At 34.2% G+C, this 15,799-nt stretch overlaps 2 protein-coding genes across 2 annotated transcripts; one reads left to right on the top strand and one right to left on the bottom strand.

The window, feature by feature from the left end:
* Window positions 1–42: 42 nt before the first annotated feature.
* LOC113761710 (poly(rC)-binding protein 4-like) lies at window positions 43–6,112 on the bottom strand. Its single transcript, XM_027304812.1, has 10 exons — window positions 5,683–6,112; window positions 4,067–4,168; window positions 3,229–3,450; window positions 2,733–2,791; window positions 2,561–2,652; window positions 2,338–2,450; window positions 1,912–1,974; window positions 1,404–1,480; window positions 1,162–1,260; window positions 43–399 (listed from the first exon to the last, which is right to left on the bottom strand). Exons 1-10 carry the CDS (start codon window positions 6,073–6,075, stop codon window positions 291–293), a joined length of 1,329 nt encoding a protein of 442 aa, XP_027160613.1. The 5' UTR covers window positions 6,076–6,112; the 3' UTR covers window positions 43–290.
* A 7,454-nt stretch (window positions 6,113–13,566) lies between these two features.
* Window positions 13,567–15,458, top strand: LOC113764139 (iron-sulfur assembly protein IscA-like 1, mitochondrial). Its single transcript, XM_027308204.1, has 3 exons — window positions 13,567–13,726; window positions 14,676–14,793; window positions 15,086–15,458. The coding sequence occupies exons 1-3, from the start codon at window positions 13,567–13,569 to the stop codon at window positions 15,123–15,125; spliced, it is 318 nt and encodes a 105-aa protein (XP_027164005.1). The 3' UTR covers window positions 15,126–15,458.
* The last annotated feature ends 341 nt before the right edge of the window (window positions 15,459–15,799 follow it).

Here is a 15,799-nt window from a genome sequence, read left to right as displayed (position 1 = left end):
ACACTGCTTAACTCATACCAGACAAATTTAACATGCAGCATATGAGAAGGCACTACAAAAATGCACCTTTAAAATTCACTAGAAACTTTTATTATCTCCAAAGGACAACTCTGGGTTGGGCAGAAAATAATCAAAAAGATAAAAAAAAAAAAACACTAATAAGCGTGTCTTTTGAGACAAACCACAAGATTACAAAATTACAGTATAACGAATAAGTTCACACTACAATAGTCCACAAGTTTGTACACTGGTTATCTCGTCCCTAACTTAACGCCGCCGCCACTTTGAACTTATATTGGCGGTGCCTGGAATGACTGTCCATAGTAAGCAGCCGCCTGGTCTGCAGTGGTTGATGGATATACTGGAGCGTGAGATGGCATCATAGCCGTTCCAGGATTACTGCAAAACCATAGAGCGAGTGAGCATTTTCTAGTTTCCAAAAGCACAGGTAGTAAGTTCAAGACAATATAGATCTGGAATCTCTGTATGAAAACAGAAATTGAGGATAGGAAGATTTAGCTTTAACTTCTCAACACATGGAAAGCTTTCATGAATGTTCTAAATTGAATCATCAGAAGATATGCTTAGTTCCTTTCTAATTCAGGAAAAGAATTACACATAGTTGTCCTGAAAATAAGCATAAAAAAATTTTAGGAGACAATTGGCAATGAATTTAATTTTTATAATTAAGCCAAAAAAAGCTTGCCCCAAAGCAATCGAAAGCTAGCATCATGCACAGGTACAGAAAACTAGCTTGCTAGGAAAGATTGGCGAAATCATATCTGAAAAACTCTCATATAAGCCTCACAGAAATCATAAATCCAAAAGGTATTGTTAACAAAATTTTTCTTTCAAACTCTACCCATGTGTATAGTAATATTGAATATTGACAATAGAACCAACAGTCATCTGCCTTCCCTAGATCCTACAGTGACAACAATTGCCACCAAGACACGACAAATTTTGACAATTAGAGATTGTTAGGTCTACAAGCATAGATATTCACTGCAATACAAGGTACCTGCCTGCAGTTCCATACAAAGTGAACACAAGTGCTTATGCTTGTTAAGCTACAAACTTGCCCACACAAAAAAATCACACACATAAAGGAACAAAAAGCATGCGCATGCAAGTCCTAGCATAGAGTTTTAGGACATTAACCTGCTTATATAAAGTCCACTATTGTGTCCATAACCTTGCAATAAAGTATTTGCTTGGAGATAACTATTTGCTTGGAACAATGTGTTGGACACAGCAGGTCTGCATCACACAAGACAACACAAAACATACATCCTTGTTAGATGTACGGTCAATCTAAGAGAGATTCCAATTTCAATTGCAGGTCCAGAAGGCCCCAAATAAATGATAAAGTGAAGACTATACGAAATAAAAATAAAAATTACATTGATGGCTGTACACCGGATTGTAGCATCAACTGGGAATAAACATATTCATCAATTCTCTGCTTTGCTAGGCTAACCTGTGAGGAGTAGAAATTAGATAGTGAGAGACTTCTAAATCAATCCAAGTAAATTCGCTATTTCAAATACAACAAAATTTTGAGAGAAAAATAAACATCATTGAACTACCCCTGTAATTGGTATCAACTCTCAATCAGATTACATGGATCAGCAATTAGTACAGCTTAACAACTTATAGATTTTGATAGAGGGTTAACAAACTAAATTTCCGTATTCTCATGGGTAATTTATTTCACTGCTTCACAAGGTTTCAAGATGGATTCTCATACATCAGTCCACAAAAAAAGCACAAATAGCCCTTATTGATGCTTTTTTTTTTTTTGTTTTTTGGTTTTTGGGGGGAGAGAGGGAGCATAGAATGGATGGTGGGTGTTGTTTTTCTTAGTACTGTAAAAACCAGAAACTTATATCACAGACGAGCAATGTTCACCTGTTGAGCACTACCACCCAAATGAATTTGCCTTTGAGTTTGTTCACCCTTTGCACCATAAACCTGCCAAAGCAAAAAGTACAGCAGAAGGAGATTTCAGATCCACACTTGAACATGGTCCGAAAGCCCAAAGTATACAACTATTCTATCACAAGTATCACACGCATAACATTTCATTAACACATCTGAAGAGGAGATAGAGTTCAAATTCACCAAATCCACAGAGGTGGGAGTCCTACACTTGAAAAAATAAATTAATCCACGTGCAGGAAGCTTGAACATCACTAATTTGTAAGGTGTAATGAAACTCAGGTACTAGTGCAAATAAATGACAGCCCTCAAGATACAAATACAGCAGATTCAAGCAATAATCAAGAGTTGATCTCTTGCATACAAGAAAAGAGATGACAGAGAGAGCCAACATACCTTAATAGTTGCTCCTGACTCAGTTCTGATTCTTGAAATGTTGGAACCACACCGTCCAATTAAGCCTCCAACCATTGATTCAGGAACCATAATCTCCAGATTTACATATTCAGCTGCAAGAGTGGTTGTCCTAAAGATCATGCCGTTATGAGAAAAATATTAACATTGCATACAGCAGCAGAATGCAGCAGTTTTTATATAAATACAAAAAAGATTAGGCAACCTGAAGCTGGATCAACGTATTGATGAGGTTGGCGATTGAAGCCGGGAGTATAGGATGGATTGATGGAAATTACTTGTTTAGGTGGATTATCCCTGCACAATTTTTACATATAAGTATGAAGTAAGAAAGTGAGACGATAAATTGATCGGAATTAACCAAAGCTGTAATATACCTCAGTTGACATCCAATCTCCACAACAGCCTTCAGGACTGTATCAATGTCTCCAGAAACCTACATTTGACATGTAATGGAGCAAAATTCAAAATTCAACAGAAAACAAGCAAATGACGCGCAATCATTTTCCCTAAAACTCTGGCTTTTTGTATTGACTCGTACAATTTCTGCAGAAATATCCCTTGGTTTGCAGATCAGGTAAAATTAGACATCTCAACATCATCTCATATAGGCAGTCAAATGAAGCCACAAGCCACCATGGGCAAACAATCATTAGTTCTATTTCCTCAAAACAAACCAAGAAACTAAAATTACATTTCCCTCATTATGTTCAAAAACAGATTTTCGTCTGACTAGTGACCATCATTTTGAACTGAAAAAAAAGATGTCAAAGAGAAGAAGAAGACAATATGTCATTTGCACTCTAGCAAGATTAATTTCACATTATGACACTTCAAGTTTCAACTAAATCAACACAGTAACTTGGTTTTTACCTGCACCACTCGATCAGACTCATGAGCAGATGCACATAAAGGTAACTGACTTTGAGCAAGAACCGTAATAGAAGCTCCAGAGGAGTTCCTTAGTTTCTCAATATTTTGACCATTCAGTCCAATCAAACCACCAGCTTGCGTACCAGCAATTAAGAGCCTAATTGTATTAGCAGCAACATGCCCAGCTGCTACTTTCTGTGGCTCAACATTAACATCATCATCCTACCAGATGCAGAATCAAAATTACCACATCAATGAACTTCTCTTACCCAACAAGTTGCCACACCAAGAACCAAAAAAATAAGAATATATTGAACATATTCCCATAATCAAGCACGTAGAAGCTGACAAAGCTCACAAGAGGTCAAAATCTGTGGCCCAAAGAAAAGAAGTGGGAAAATTAAGCATATACATGCCAAAACTCTGTGGCACCCAAAAAAAATGCAGTAGAACAATTAAGTATTTCAGATTTCTAAAGAGATTATCTAGTGTTCTCAAGCATCCTAATCTTTTCTACTGCTTCTTGCACATGTTTGAGAAGTCACGTTGCAGAGTTGTCCTACATCTATTGATATCTAAAAGTTCTTGGAATTAGTTTTTTAAGGAGAGTCAACTAACTTTTGCTCCTAAGTTGTATACAGCAGGTATGAATGGAATTGCTATAGGCAAACACAGACCATAGAGAAAGGATTCTCAGACCGATTAAAAGAAAATCCTCTGGTGACAACCAGTAACTTTTTAGAAATTCACAACATATCTGAGGTAATGGATTTCTCAGGAGACAGATGTTCACAATGGACACTTGATATCATTTGAAAAAAAAAGTAAGTGCCATCACCTTAAGGATCAAATTGACAATATGATGAAGGGCCATCTCAGCATCACAAAATATGTTGTCACTGTCTTTTGAACTTATGATGATTACTCTTTCTTCATGCCGCTGCAAACATCAAAATTTAGAAGTAAGTTCCATTCTCTGAGAAGGAAAAAACTAATAAACAGATAAATGCGATGTAATATATCAATTAGCAATGATGAGACAAATACAGCACTTCTCTTTGTCTGCCAACAACAACTCTAACTGCAAAAACAAACAACTTTTTCTGCTGAGGGTTTCCAATTCTAAAAGTATCTAAATCCTTGAGAAAATTAAAATACCTCAGAAATTCATTATTCAACAAGAGGGATGATTGCCATATACTTAAGCCAAAAGAACGCAATTAAACAACACTCAAGATATCTTCAAATTAGGAGACAGAAAATTTTCTGCATATATATAGAAATGAAAAAAAGGAAAAATACAAACTATAGCGGACTCAAATAACAGTCAAACCAACATCATCATTGTTATATTCCCACGCCACCATGCAAACACAACCAACAAACACTGCCCCTACCATATCAGCTACTGCAACTCTACATTTCCCACAAACTATGTCAGCAGCCAAATTCATCAACTGACACTGACAATCCTTCCCAACCTACACCATCTGCCATCGTTTCACACCAACATTGCTACGATCATCTAACATCCCCTCCAAAGCCATGCACAACTATCAAAAAATCATTTCAATACTCCCCAGCAATATCCTAGGTTTTTTATTACAAACTTTCTTACCCAAAAAAATCCAGGTGCTCTCAACATGAAAAGTTCCTGATCATGTTCCTACTAATTCAACTAAACATTACATGTTTGCCAAGATCCAGTACCTAATACTAAATTGGCTATGTTACATGGGCTCAAGTTCAGATGTGATATGTATATTATATGTGTATGTGCGCACTCGCGCAAAGGTTGGATTGTCTAATGATTTTCAGCTTACAACATCTTTTCCCTGAACTCAAGGTTAACTACGCAACAGCGTCTTAACTTTAGGTGACTTTCACATAGTAATTAACAAACAAGTCATCCCACATGGCTAGCTATTATCCTCTCAGGTCAATACAGCCATGCTTGAAAATTTGACCTTTGCTCTACTATCTTTCTTTATTTTACTTCATTACTCCAAATTTACGAATGAAACTCCGTTTGATAAATGCTTTATAAGCTATTGGCCAGGTTTCCATATCGGTTACCAAAAAGGAAAATTAGATGAAAATATGCGTTCTAAAAGCCCAGCCTTTTACAACTAAATCTACTCTGCAAAACGTAGGCTTTCTAACCCCACATCCACGTCCTGAAGCAATTTGCAACGTTTTTGCCCGATTATGGACATCAATGGTTAAAAGGATTTTTCTTATTGATCATCTACTCAAAACCAAAATTATCAAATTCCAAACTCCTAAACTAACAAGACATTTCTGTTCTGCTACTACGTTTAACTTCAAGTCACTAAATTGCCCTAATAAAACAACAACGACAAAGATTGCTCTTTTTTTAAAATTTTTTTTCAGCATTACAAAACAAAATTAAGAGAATTAAGAGAGAATAAGCAACAAAATTTAAGCACTCACAGCTATAGCGTCCGCTATTTTAATATTTGCTTTGGTATCTTCACGAATCTTCTGAATTCGATGCCCAACTCTACCAATAACCTTCCCAATCTGCCTCGACGGCACCACTATACGGTAAAGGACGTCCTGAGTGACCTTGACCCGCCGTTTCAGTGCCGGAGCATCAACGGATGTACCGGCGGCTTCCGCCTCACTGTCATCTTCTCGAGGACGCTTCAACGTGTTCGACCGAGGCGGATCTTCGATCACTGATGGCATAGCCGAGGCTGCAGCTGCAGCTGCCCCTGGAGGCGACGCCGTGGTAGAAGAGGTCGCCGGAACCGAAGCAGCCGAAAGTTGTGCCGGAGTGTTTGGGTTTACAAGGGTTTCGTTCGGGTATTGAGATTGAGCCATTCTGGGTAGGGGCGAAGTCTACAGACCTGAAAATATATCTAGGATCATTAAGCATCCAAAATTACTAATAATATATTCTTTGTCAAATATATATGAGGGAGTTTATGATAGGAAAGAAAAGAATGCAAGGACAAAGATGTAATTTTATTCAAATGCTGTTTGGGTTAAAAATTGTGGCGTGTGCGGGGTTTGTGACTAGTTCATTGTGAAAGGAGTAAGAGTGATATGATTGGAAAAATTTTCAAAATGGTAACAGGAAAATTACTCTCTCATAAAATGCAAGTTTCATTAAATTTAGCCAGTAAACCCTGTCAAAGGACCCCTTATCGATTGGAAATATTTACAGAACTCCTCTCTCTTGACTAAACTAGACAAGAAACTGCTCAAAAATTGGCTAAATGACTGGCAAAGCATAAAGACTTCCTGTTTGGATTGTTTTTTTTTTTTGGGAGTTTTTGGAAAAAAATTTATTATAGAAGATACAATATATATGAAATAAAAATATAATTGAAAATTGTGTAGAAGAAATATTCACAAAAAAATTTTTCTTGTTCCTTTCCTTTCAATTGTTGACCAAACCAAAAACTTTTCTTAGTTTTTTAATTCCTTTTCTTTCCATTTTCCTCCATTTTCTTCCTTACTTTTATCTGTATCATTCTTTTTCTTGATGGTTTGGTAGTATACTTTTCTTGCTTTTTTTTAATTTTTATTTTTCAATGTTATGGCATTTCAAATGGGCAAAGAAATGGTTCACATCAACACATTGATAATTAAAATTAGTAGGGTCAAATTTGTTCTCCAGTTGCCAGAAAGTGGCCATCTCTGCCACCCATCACTGCCATCTTCAGACAATTTTCATCACCACCAAGTTCAAGTCCCAATTTGAGTAAAATTTTTATAGGAAAACAAAATCTAGACCCATAGATTTTGCTTGCTCCACCACCACCACTCCTACTATTTCCGTCCCTCCTATCGCTTCCCTGTCACCCTTCTTCCCCCATTTCTCATCCTCTTTCCTCCCCCAATTACCATGACTTCTTCCCACTTCCGCCTTCTTCCTTTTACTTGATCTTTCCTTCATTCCCTCTTCTTATATTTTGCTATTGCTCTCCCACTTCCCCATGATTAGAGTGCTATGTCTAGCCACAAGGAAGGAGGAAGTGGCGAGAAAAAGAGGAGAAAGAAAGAAGAGGGCAGATCGGAGAAGAGGGGGATGAGGAGGAGGGAAGGGGTCATGTTTGGCTGCGGAGAAGGGGGAACAGTGGAAAAAAATGGGAGAGGAATGAAACAACAAATCAAGGAAAAGATGAGAGAAACAGGGGGAAGGGAAATGAAGAGAAGAGGTGGTAGTCAGGGAAGAAGGAAGGGAGAAGTGGGGCGAGGAAATGGTAATCGAGAAAGAAGAGAACAGGATGGAGGGTTGCGAGAGTAAGACAAGGGGGTAGTAAAAAGAGTTTGTAGCAATGTCAATGTCAATGTTGTGCCTTAATGGAGGCTCTTAATGCTGTAAGTTGATTGGTTAAAAAAAAACTCTTAATACTCAAGACTCTTGGTGTGGATGATTTTGTTTTGTATTTTGGTGTGGTTGTTTTAGAGAGGTATGTTCATTTAAGTCAATAATTGATTTATATTTAAGAGAATTTTAATGAGCAATAAGCGAAGAATCATTTCCAATGTGTTACAAGTATAATTGGAGTCCTCTTGAGCTTTCTGGCAATAATAGATCTGAGATTTTAATATTAAAAAATGTTGGTTCGGATGCTTGTGCTCCATATTTTAGTATAGGTATTTGAAGGACAAGTATGTTAGTTTTCTTTTTCTCTTTCTTCAGTTTTTGATGTTTACCTGATACATTAAAAAAAATATGAGTTTTCTATTGCAATATTTTCTCAGGTGTTATTGCATGAATCTAAAAAATTGATTGTGGAATGCATGATACTAGTGAATAATCATAGAAACCTTCTTACATCTTTTAACTGTACTTGCAAAATCTAATATCCATGGCTACATGTGGTTAAATTGTTCATTGCAAATTCTTGAATAATATAGGATCTAAATTTAGCCTCACATTTGATACATGTTAATTGTTGATTGTTGATTGGACGTTGATTGTTGTTTAAGAAAATTTTGGACTGTTTGTTTAATGGGAAAAATTATTTGTCATAAATATTGCTTGCGCAAAAAAATGGTGAAATTCATTTGGATTTTTTAAACTTTAGTAGATTTGGTTTGAAAAGGTCCTTCTTAAATTTGTTTGAATGGTTATCCTCTTATTATTATGTATATATATATATATATAATCTGCATGTTTTTAAGTTTCTTGCTTTTGCCATCCATATGTAAATTAATCCAATATCAAACTTGTTTATCAAGATATTATAATTAGGTTAAAGAATAAGAATACTTTGTGTATGATATGAGGGCCTCAGTCCCACGTCAAAAATATGGCAAGGAAAGGAATTGTATAAGAATCTAGGCCTATGGGCAACTTAGTAACTTGGGGTAATAATTTTGAATTTTATAATTCCATGCAAAAGTTATTTGGACCAACCCATGAACTTGGGGCATTACAATTAGTATTACAGTAAATATTGTGTGGTTTCAATTACGCAAGAGAGTGCAACTTTTTGCGTGGGTGTTGTGTGGGACTAAGTACCACATTCAAACAGAGATCATCTCTAAAATCTTCGAGACTAATGGTGAGTTTGATAAAACTGAAGTCTAAAAACTAAAATCTGAAATCTGAAATTTAAAATCTAAATCCATTAAATTATTGAATTGTTAAGTATTAAATCTAATATATTTGGGTATATATCATATTCAATGATAAGTGAATAAATTCGGTGCCACTTAATTAATTTAGATATTTAATTTTTAGTTATCAAACATGTTTGAACATGTTAAAATCTGAATCCATTAAGTTTAAGTGTTAAGTTGGATTATCAAATAAGACCTAAGTGTCTGTTCAAGACTAAGTGCCACGTTCGATAGAGATCACCTCTAAAACATGCAAGACTAAATGATTGGACTAACCTGTGAACTCAAGGCGTCATTTATGATACTAAGATCTCAAACTTGTTAACAAGTAAATCCTAAATATTTCTTCAAAAAAAAAGTAAATCCTAAATAATATAACTTACAAGATAAAATTTTACAGATCTACTAGTATTCTTATGGCCATGTATTACTAACAAGAGTTTTAAATGTGTCTATTTATCTATTTAAATGAAGAACCTTAAAATGAAAATTCTTTGTAATCACATAAAACTAATGATGTCTTATTACTATTAATACAGAAATAGCTAATGTCTTATGCCCTCCATAGGCACTAAAAAAATATATGTTAAATGAGAAAAATTTTATAGACTTGAAATCTTAAACCTTAGATAACTTGTACCTCTCTTATTCATAAATTTACCATTCGGAAACATATTATGATCAAAATAAAGCTATTCTATGTGAATTATATAATGTGAAACTAATGGGAAACAAATAAATATCTAAATTTACTCATTCAATTCTCCATTTAATTGCAGCATACTCAACTAATAACTTCGTTTTTGGGTTTCAACTATATCTATCTCTTTCTCTTTGTCTCCCACTTCTCTTCTTTTCTATTGGTTTTCTTGGATCTTCGCCCTCCTACCCCTTTACCGTCTCTTATTATTCTTACCACCTGATATGAATTATTCACACTTTTGTAAAGTCATGATGGGTTGTGTTGAGTCATTGATGATAGCAGAAGGCATGAAAGTAGAGGTGATGATATCGCTAGTCATGTTTTGATGCTTCGTGTACTTAATGGTGGTAGTAGTAAGAATGCAATAGAGTGATGGTGGTGGCAATAGAAATGGTTTGCGATCTTGTGTTATTGATAATTGTGGTGGCAATAATAAAAATTGGTAGAGTGATGGTTTGATGGTGGTGGTGGTAGTAGACTGTATGAATAGTGGTAGAATGATAGTAGTGTAGTGATATTGATATGCTAGCCCGCGCTGGGTTGGTCTGCTGGTGGAAGTAGCCTCCTGAGGTGAGTTCCACCTGGGTTCGATCCCGGACAGCAACCCAGTTGTTATCTTCTTCAACATCGGTCGGGCCCGCTCTACTGAAGCGCTGTGGGATTAGTCGGGTGTAGACCCGAATACCCACAGTGATGACAAAAAAAAAAAAAAAAAGATATTGATATGCTAAAAAAGTGACGGCATACTCAAAAGGAGTCATTTTCAAAAGGAAAAAAAAAAAATACTATGTGAGTAACTTAGACATCTCACATGTATAAGTCAATGAGTATATGAGTATTCTTATGTTTAACAATTTATTTATACATAGATAACACATTTTCATGCAAATCACTTCCTACAATATTGAAGTTTGTATAACATTTTGTTTCGCTATATATGATACCTTATCAAGACAAAATATTTGCAATATATTCATATTTTATAATGTATTTTTGCAATTTATTCTCTCATATATTTTCGCTTTATGTACAAGTATTATTATAGTTCATAGATAATTTGTTATATAATGTGCTATGTGGTTTCAATTTTATTAATACATTTTATACATATAATTAAGATATGTCATACTTTCTTATACTTGAACTCTTTCCTTCCATTTAGTGATTCATATTGTCCAACATAAAGAAAGAAGAAAATGGGTACTTGTTTGTCACACCTTTAGTGTATTAATAATTGAACCATGAGAGAGATATATTTTAGATTATTTACGCAATATATCATAAAATTGTAAATCTTCAGATATCTCATTTTTTATGCATAAAGCAAAGAACCAATAGGAGGTCTTATAATGAAGTGGTCGCCATAAATTTGAGAAATTTTACATTGTACACTTAATTTGGAGGATTGTTTTAGAATTTTTTTTTCTTTCACTTCCTTGAAGTTTTAAGGACTTATTTATTAAGACTATATCCTATGTCTAATGACTTTAGTTTTCAAAGAATTTTAATCTCTTACCACTGCACAGATTCTTTATTGTAAAAAATATATTTAATTAATAAGTCTTCAATTTAATTATTCATATTCTCAAAAATGTATTCAAATAAATGCTTCTATTAGAAGATTTGATGTTCTACTTTCTTGGGCATTGAGATAAAGTAAAAGAAGATTTTTTTAGTTGGAATTTTAAAACATCATAACATAAATGACCTTAAAAGAAAGTTTAACTAACTTATTATTTTTTTTGCCTATTTATTATAACAAGAATTGGTGTTTTTTAAAAAATGTGGCAATTGATATGTCTAAATCTAGCCATAATGATTCATGTAGTATGCCTAAATAGGACTTTGAATTTAATATCAAGGAAATATTAGAACTGAATGGTCCTGATTAACTTGATATTTCATATATTTTGTTGTAATTAATAGCTTGATTATCAAGAAAAGGACTAAATCCATACTTTATCATTCTACATTCACATCTAATATGCGTTAATGACTTATAAAATAAGTATTTACGACTTTTCCCATTAGTATTAGTATTAAAGTTTGTATAAAGTAAAAATCAAGGATGAAGGGGTGTGGATTTAGTATTATTCTTGATTATGATAATTAACTTTATTTACATAACTATGAATTACTACAACTAAAAGTAATACACTTATAACCATTTATAAATGAAATGCAATTTTTTAAATCAAACTTAAACTTATTATGTGATGATTTTTATTTTTATTTTTTCTATAGAATAGCTTTTTGAACATAAAATGGTTTTAATAGATATTTACATGATATGTTATCTGATTGACAAAAAAGAAAAATTGGAACTGCATTTAGTGTAAGGCGAGAAAAATTAACCATATTTTCCTACCTGTACTATATTTCTAGCTTGTCATTAAATACATTTAGTCACATTTTGTAAATTTCTAACTAGTCATTAAGTACCTTTAATAGATGATAAACTATCTATATAGGTTTCATGTTTTCACAACCAATTTAGTATATATTTAAATCTTTACAGTCAATTTCTAAAAGTAATAACATTTCAAACCTTTACATTAGAGATTATGTTCAAACTCAAATGAATCAAGCACATAGATACCCAAATGTTATCACTCCTCTATAAGAATAAGATGTTTAAACTAATTTGTTCATAGAAAGAATTTAAGATGAACTGGAATGCATTAAAGAATATTCATATTGTTTGATTTAAACTTTGTTTCTTCTAAAGGTAAATATCTTTAAATATATTGTTGAATATCTACATTGGCTTAAATTTATGACTTGGACAAACTTGAGCGCTAATACAATAAATTTGAGTATTAATACAATGTACTTAAGGGGTCAAAAGGTTAGAATTCAAAATTTTGTAAATTGTTTGATGCAAAAAATTAATTACAGCTAGATAAAGATAACGAGTCAACAAAATGTTGTGTAAACAACATTTCTAACTTAATATTTACTCACATATTACCTATTTGAATCTTGAACTCTTTTAGGTAATATCTGTCACTATCATCGAGTGCTCATAATTGGCCAGAAAAATACATAGTTTAAGATAAGCAATAATAATAATATTAATTTATTCTAGAGTTTTTACTATATACCCAGACACCTTTTATCTATCAAGACACAAGAAGTGTACATAATATATCTTGAAACAAAGCTCCAAATAGCGCATAATAAGATTCTTTGGAATTCTCTACAAGTTTATCTATTGGTAATGTTCAACGATTCTAGGAATCTTATTAGTTTTTTAAACATTGTTAGATGGCCAATTTTGTTTATTGGTCATAATTAAAATATTATTTTTCAATTCTAAGCATAAAGTTTATGTTATTTTATATATATATTTCATAAGATTCTATTCAATTTTTTAAATTTCAAAACAAGACTCCATATAAAGTGTGCATGATAAATTTCCTTAGAAGTTCCTAAAATTTTTAAACAATATTTCGGGTAATTTTCAACCATTCTAGGAACTTATTGGGGTTTCAAACATTGTTAGATGGTCAATTTTGTTTATTGGTTGCAATTAAAATATCAGTTTCCTACTCTACGCATAAAATTTATAGTATTTACCGTATATTTCATAAGATTCTATTCAACTTTTTAAATTTCAAAACAAAGTAATATACTTTTTTATGAGTTGTAAATTCTTTTGGTAATAGATTTTTGGGATAATTTCAGAAACCTCCCCTGAGGTTTCTGACAGTTTCACTCCCCTCCCCTGTGATTTCTGAAATTACACAAACCTCCCCTGTCAGATGGTGAGGTCCCATTTCTTACATCATTGGTGCCAAAATGACTTAAATACCCTTACCATTTTGCTAATATTTCATGATTATCTGAAAACTATTAGTTAAGCTAGTTATAAACACAATTAATGTAATTAACCATAATTGGGAGTCCTAACTACCAATATAGAAAACGGTCTGTAGTGAAATGGCGCCAAACTTAGGCGCCATGATCTTGCTACTGTCAATCGTGTCGTGTCCAAATTGTTGGACGTTAAAGAGAGGGGTGTGGAGAAGATGGGTCCGGCTTCGGCCCTGAGAAAGCAATTTCTCACCTTAACCGAAACCGCCGCTTCCAGAATACGGCAGCTGTTGGAACAATGGCAGCGCTCATTTCTCAAGCTTGGCGTCAAAGCTCGCGGTTGCAATGGCTTATCTTACACCCTTAATTACGCAGGTTCCATTTCTCAAAATCAATCCCCCTCTCCCCGCCCCTCTTCAATTCTTTTTTAGATTGTACATTTTTTTCCCCAATTGCCGCATGTAATTTTTGCTTCAATTAAGATAAGTTTGTTAAATTTCCTCCCAAAATCTCTGGTAGAGTTATTTGTTATGGCTTCATCTGTCGTAGATTTAGAACAAAACTTTTTTCCCTTTATGCCGAGTAGACTGGAATGGATAGGTTAAGGTCTTTTTTTTATCAGTATTTCTTGTTTGAAGCTTACAACAAGAGGGATTTCTGCTAGTGGGCTCTACTTGGCCTGGTTCTATCCTTTGCCCTTTTAGTGAAAACGTTAACTGAAAGGTTCGAATATAAAGATTTTTATTGGTTAATTTATTTTACGGCGATTAAATCCAGAAGATGATTCTTTTGTTGACTCCTCAGGCTGGTGACATTTTCGAATTGCCTGTATCTTGAAAATTTTAATCCTAGTCAAACCTAGGTTATTTGGCTAGATATTATATTGTTCCGTGCATTTGATGAACTTAAGGTGAGTGCTTGGAATCACAATCTGAGTAGAAACTTGGATGGTTAAGGGTCTTTTGTCCTCATCATACAACAGTTAGTTTCTCACGCTTTCTAATTTCCCACCACTTTCACTATTTTTCTTTACCGCCATTCCCCTGTCCAAAATTTGGAAATAAAAAGAAAATGAACAGGAAAGGATTGTTCAACGACATTGCTGGACTTTTGTTTATCCATGTACTTTGTGTTCTTCCATTGATTTGCCTGTGTTGCGGGAATCCCACCTGATGAGAGTTGGTGCACTGCAATAACTGTTGGAGATAATAAATGATGTTATAGGATTCAATGTAACCAGAAGACAATGGGCATTCCCTTTGTTTTGTTTCCATAATTTGGTTGATACTTATTTGCCTGATGCGCAAATTTCTTAAATGTATAGATGAAAAAGAGAAGTTTGATGAGTTGGTTGAGGACAAGGGTGTTAAGATATTGGTTGATCCGAAGGCCCTCATGCATGTCATAGGAACCAAGATGGACTTTGTCGACGACAAACTGAGGTATGAAATTCTTTTCTATTAATGCTTAACTCAATTTCAGAAGCATCTCTGCAGTTATAACACAAATTTTGCTCTATACTTTTCATTGTAGCATTGTTTCTTGAAATGTGATGTTATCTTCCTTTGAACTACTCCAACTTCAGATAATGACTATGATTTAGAGGTTAGCCTCGAAGTTAACTTTGTTCCATGGCGGGGTGATGTTATTTCTCATTTCCTCATATATAGTGGAACAGTTAACCTTTTTGTGCTGCCTGCTAAAATCTCAAACATCTTTGTTTGGTATGATCAGGTCAGAGTTCATATTTATCAATCCAAATTCTAAAGGGTAGTGTGGCTGTGGAGAATCGTTCATGACCATGAGCAGGGAAGAAGCCACCAAAAGAGGTGTTAGTTCAGGGACGTAAAAATCAGAATGGATTCCCTGAATGCATGTATGCAAAAATCCATTAGGCATTGCAAAATTATTGGCAGCAATACATGAAGAGGAAACTATGCCTATAAAGAAACAGAGCACTGACTTGAATAACTGTTCGTCAAAATTCTGGAATTCACCTCTGCTGCTTGAACTGGCCATTTGTGCGTGTGTTTGTTGCTGTTGCAATTCATCTAACACCAAGCACTTCAGTTGCATCCAACACCAAGCACTTCAGTTGCATCTCACAAATTAATACTTGTTGCACTTCAGTTGCATCTCTTGCTGCTGCATTTTACTCTGATAAATAGCCTTCTGAATTGGCCGTTGCATATAGACGTTAGAACTGGCTGCAGAAAGAGCCGTTGCCTTCCATTTTGTTCACTATTGACGTTGTGTGCTTGTCTGTTGATTGGCCTCACTTACACCCCCTCAAGTTTCATTCTTCTTAAATTCCCACCTTTTTCTTCACAATTGATTAGCTCTCTAACCCAAGGTAATGAGGGCATTTGTGGTATACACTTGTTTCTCTCTCCAGCTACTAATTTTTTATTGTTTGTATTTTTAAATTGGGTCTATTTTGGCCTTGCC

This window comes from Coffea eugenioides, chromosome 2, assembly GCF_003713205.1.
Source record: "Coffea eugenioides isolate CCC68of chromosome 2, Ceug_1.0, whole genome shotgun sequence".
NCBI classification, from domain to species: domain Eukaryota; kingdom Viridiplantae; phylum Streptophyta; class Magnoliopsida; order Gentianales; family Rubiaceae; genus Coffea; species Coffea eugenioides.
This window is presented reverse-complemented; position numbering and strand designations above follow the sequence as displayed.

Excerpts from the sequence above, each read along its gene's own strand:
- LOC113761710 (XM_027304812.1), bottom strand. The coding sequence starts at position 6,075 with ATGGCTCAATCTCAATACCCGAACGAAACCCTTGTAAACCCAAACACT. Across the intron at positions 2,653-2,732 it reads GAGATTGGATGTCAACTGAG|GGATAATCCACCTAAACAAG; the intron begins GTATATTACAGC and ends AAAATTGTGCAG. Across the intron at positions 1,261-1,403 it reads TCCGGTGTACAGCCATCAAT|ACCTGCTGTGTCCAACACAT; the intron begins GTAATTTTTATT and ends TGTGTGATGCAG.
- LOC113764139 (XM_027308204.1), top strand. The coding sequence starts at position 13,567 with ATGGGTCCGGCTTCGGCCCTGAGAAAGCAATTTCTCACCTTAACCGAA. Across the intron at positions 13,727-14,675 it reads TTACACCCTTAATTACGCAG|ATGAAAAAGAGAAGTTTGAT; the intron begins GTTCCATTTCTC and ends TTAAATGTATAG. Across the intron at positions 14,794-15,085 it reads TTTGTCGACGACAAACTGAG|GTCAGAGTTCATATTTATCA; the intron begins GTATGAAATTCT and ends TGGTATGATCAG.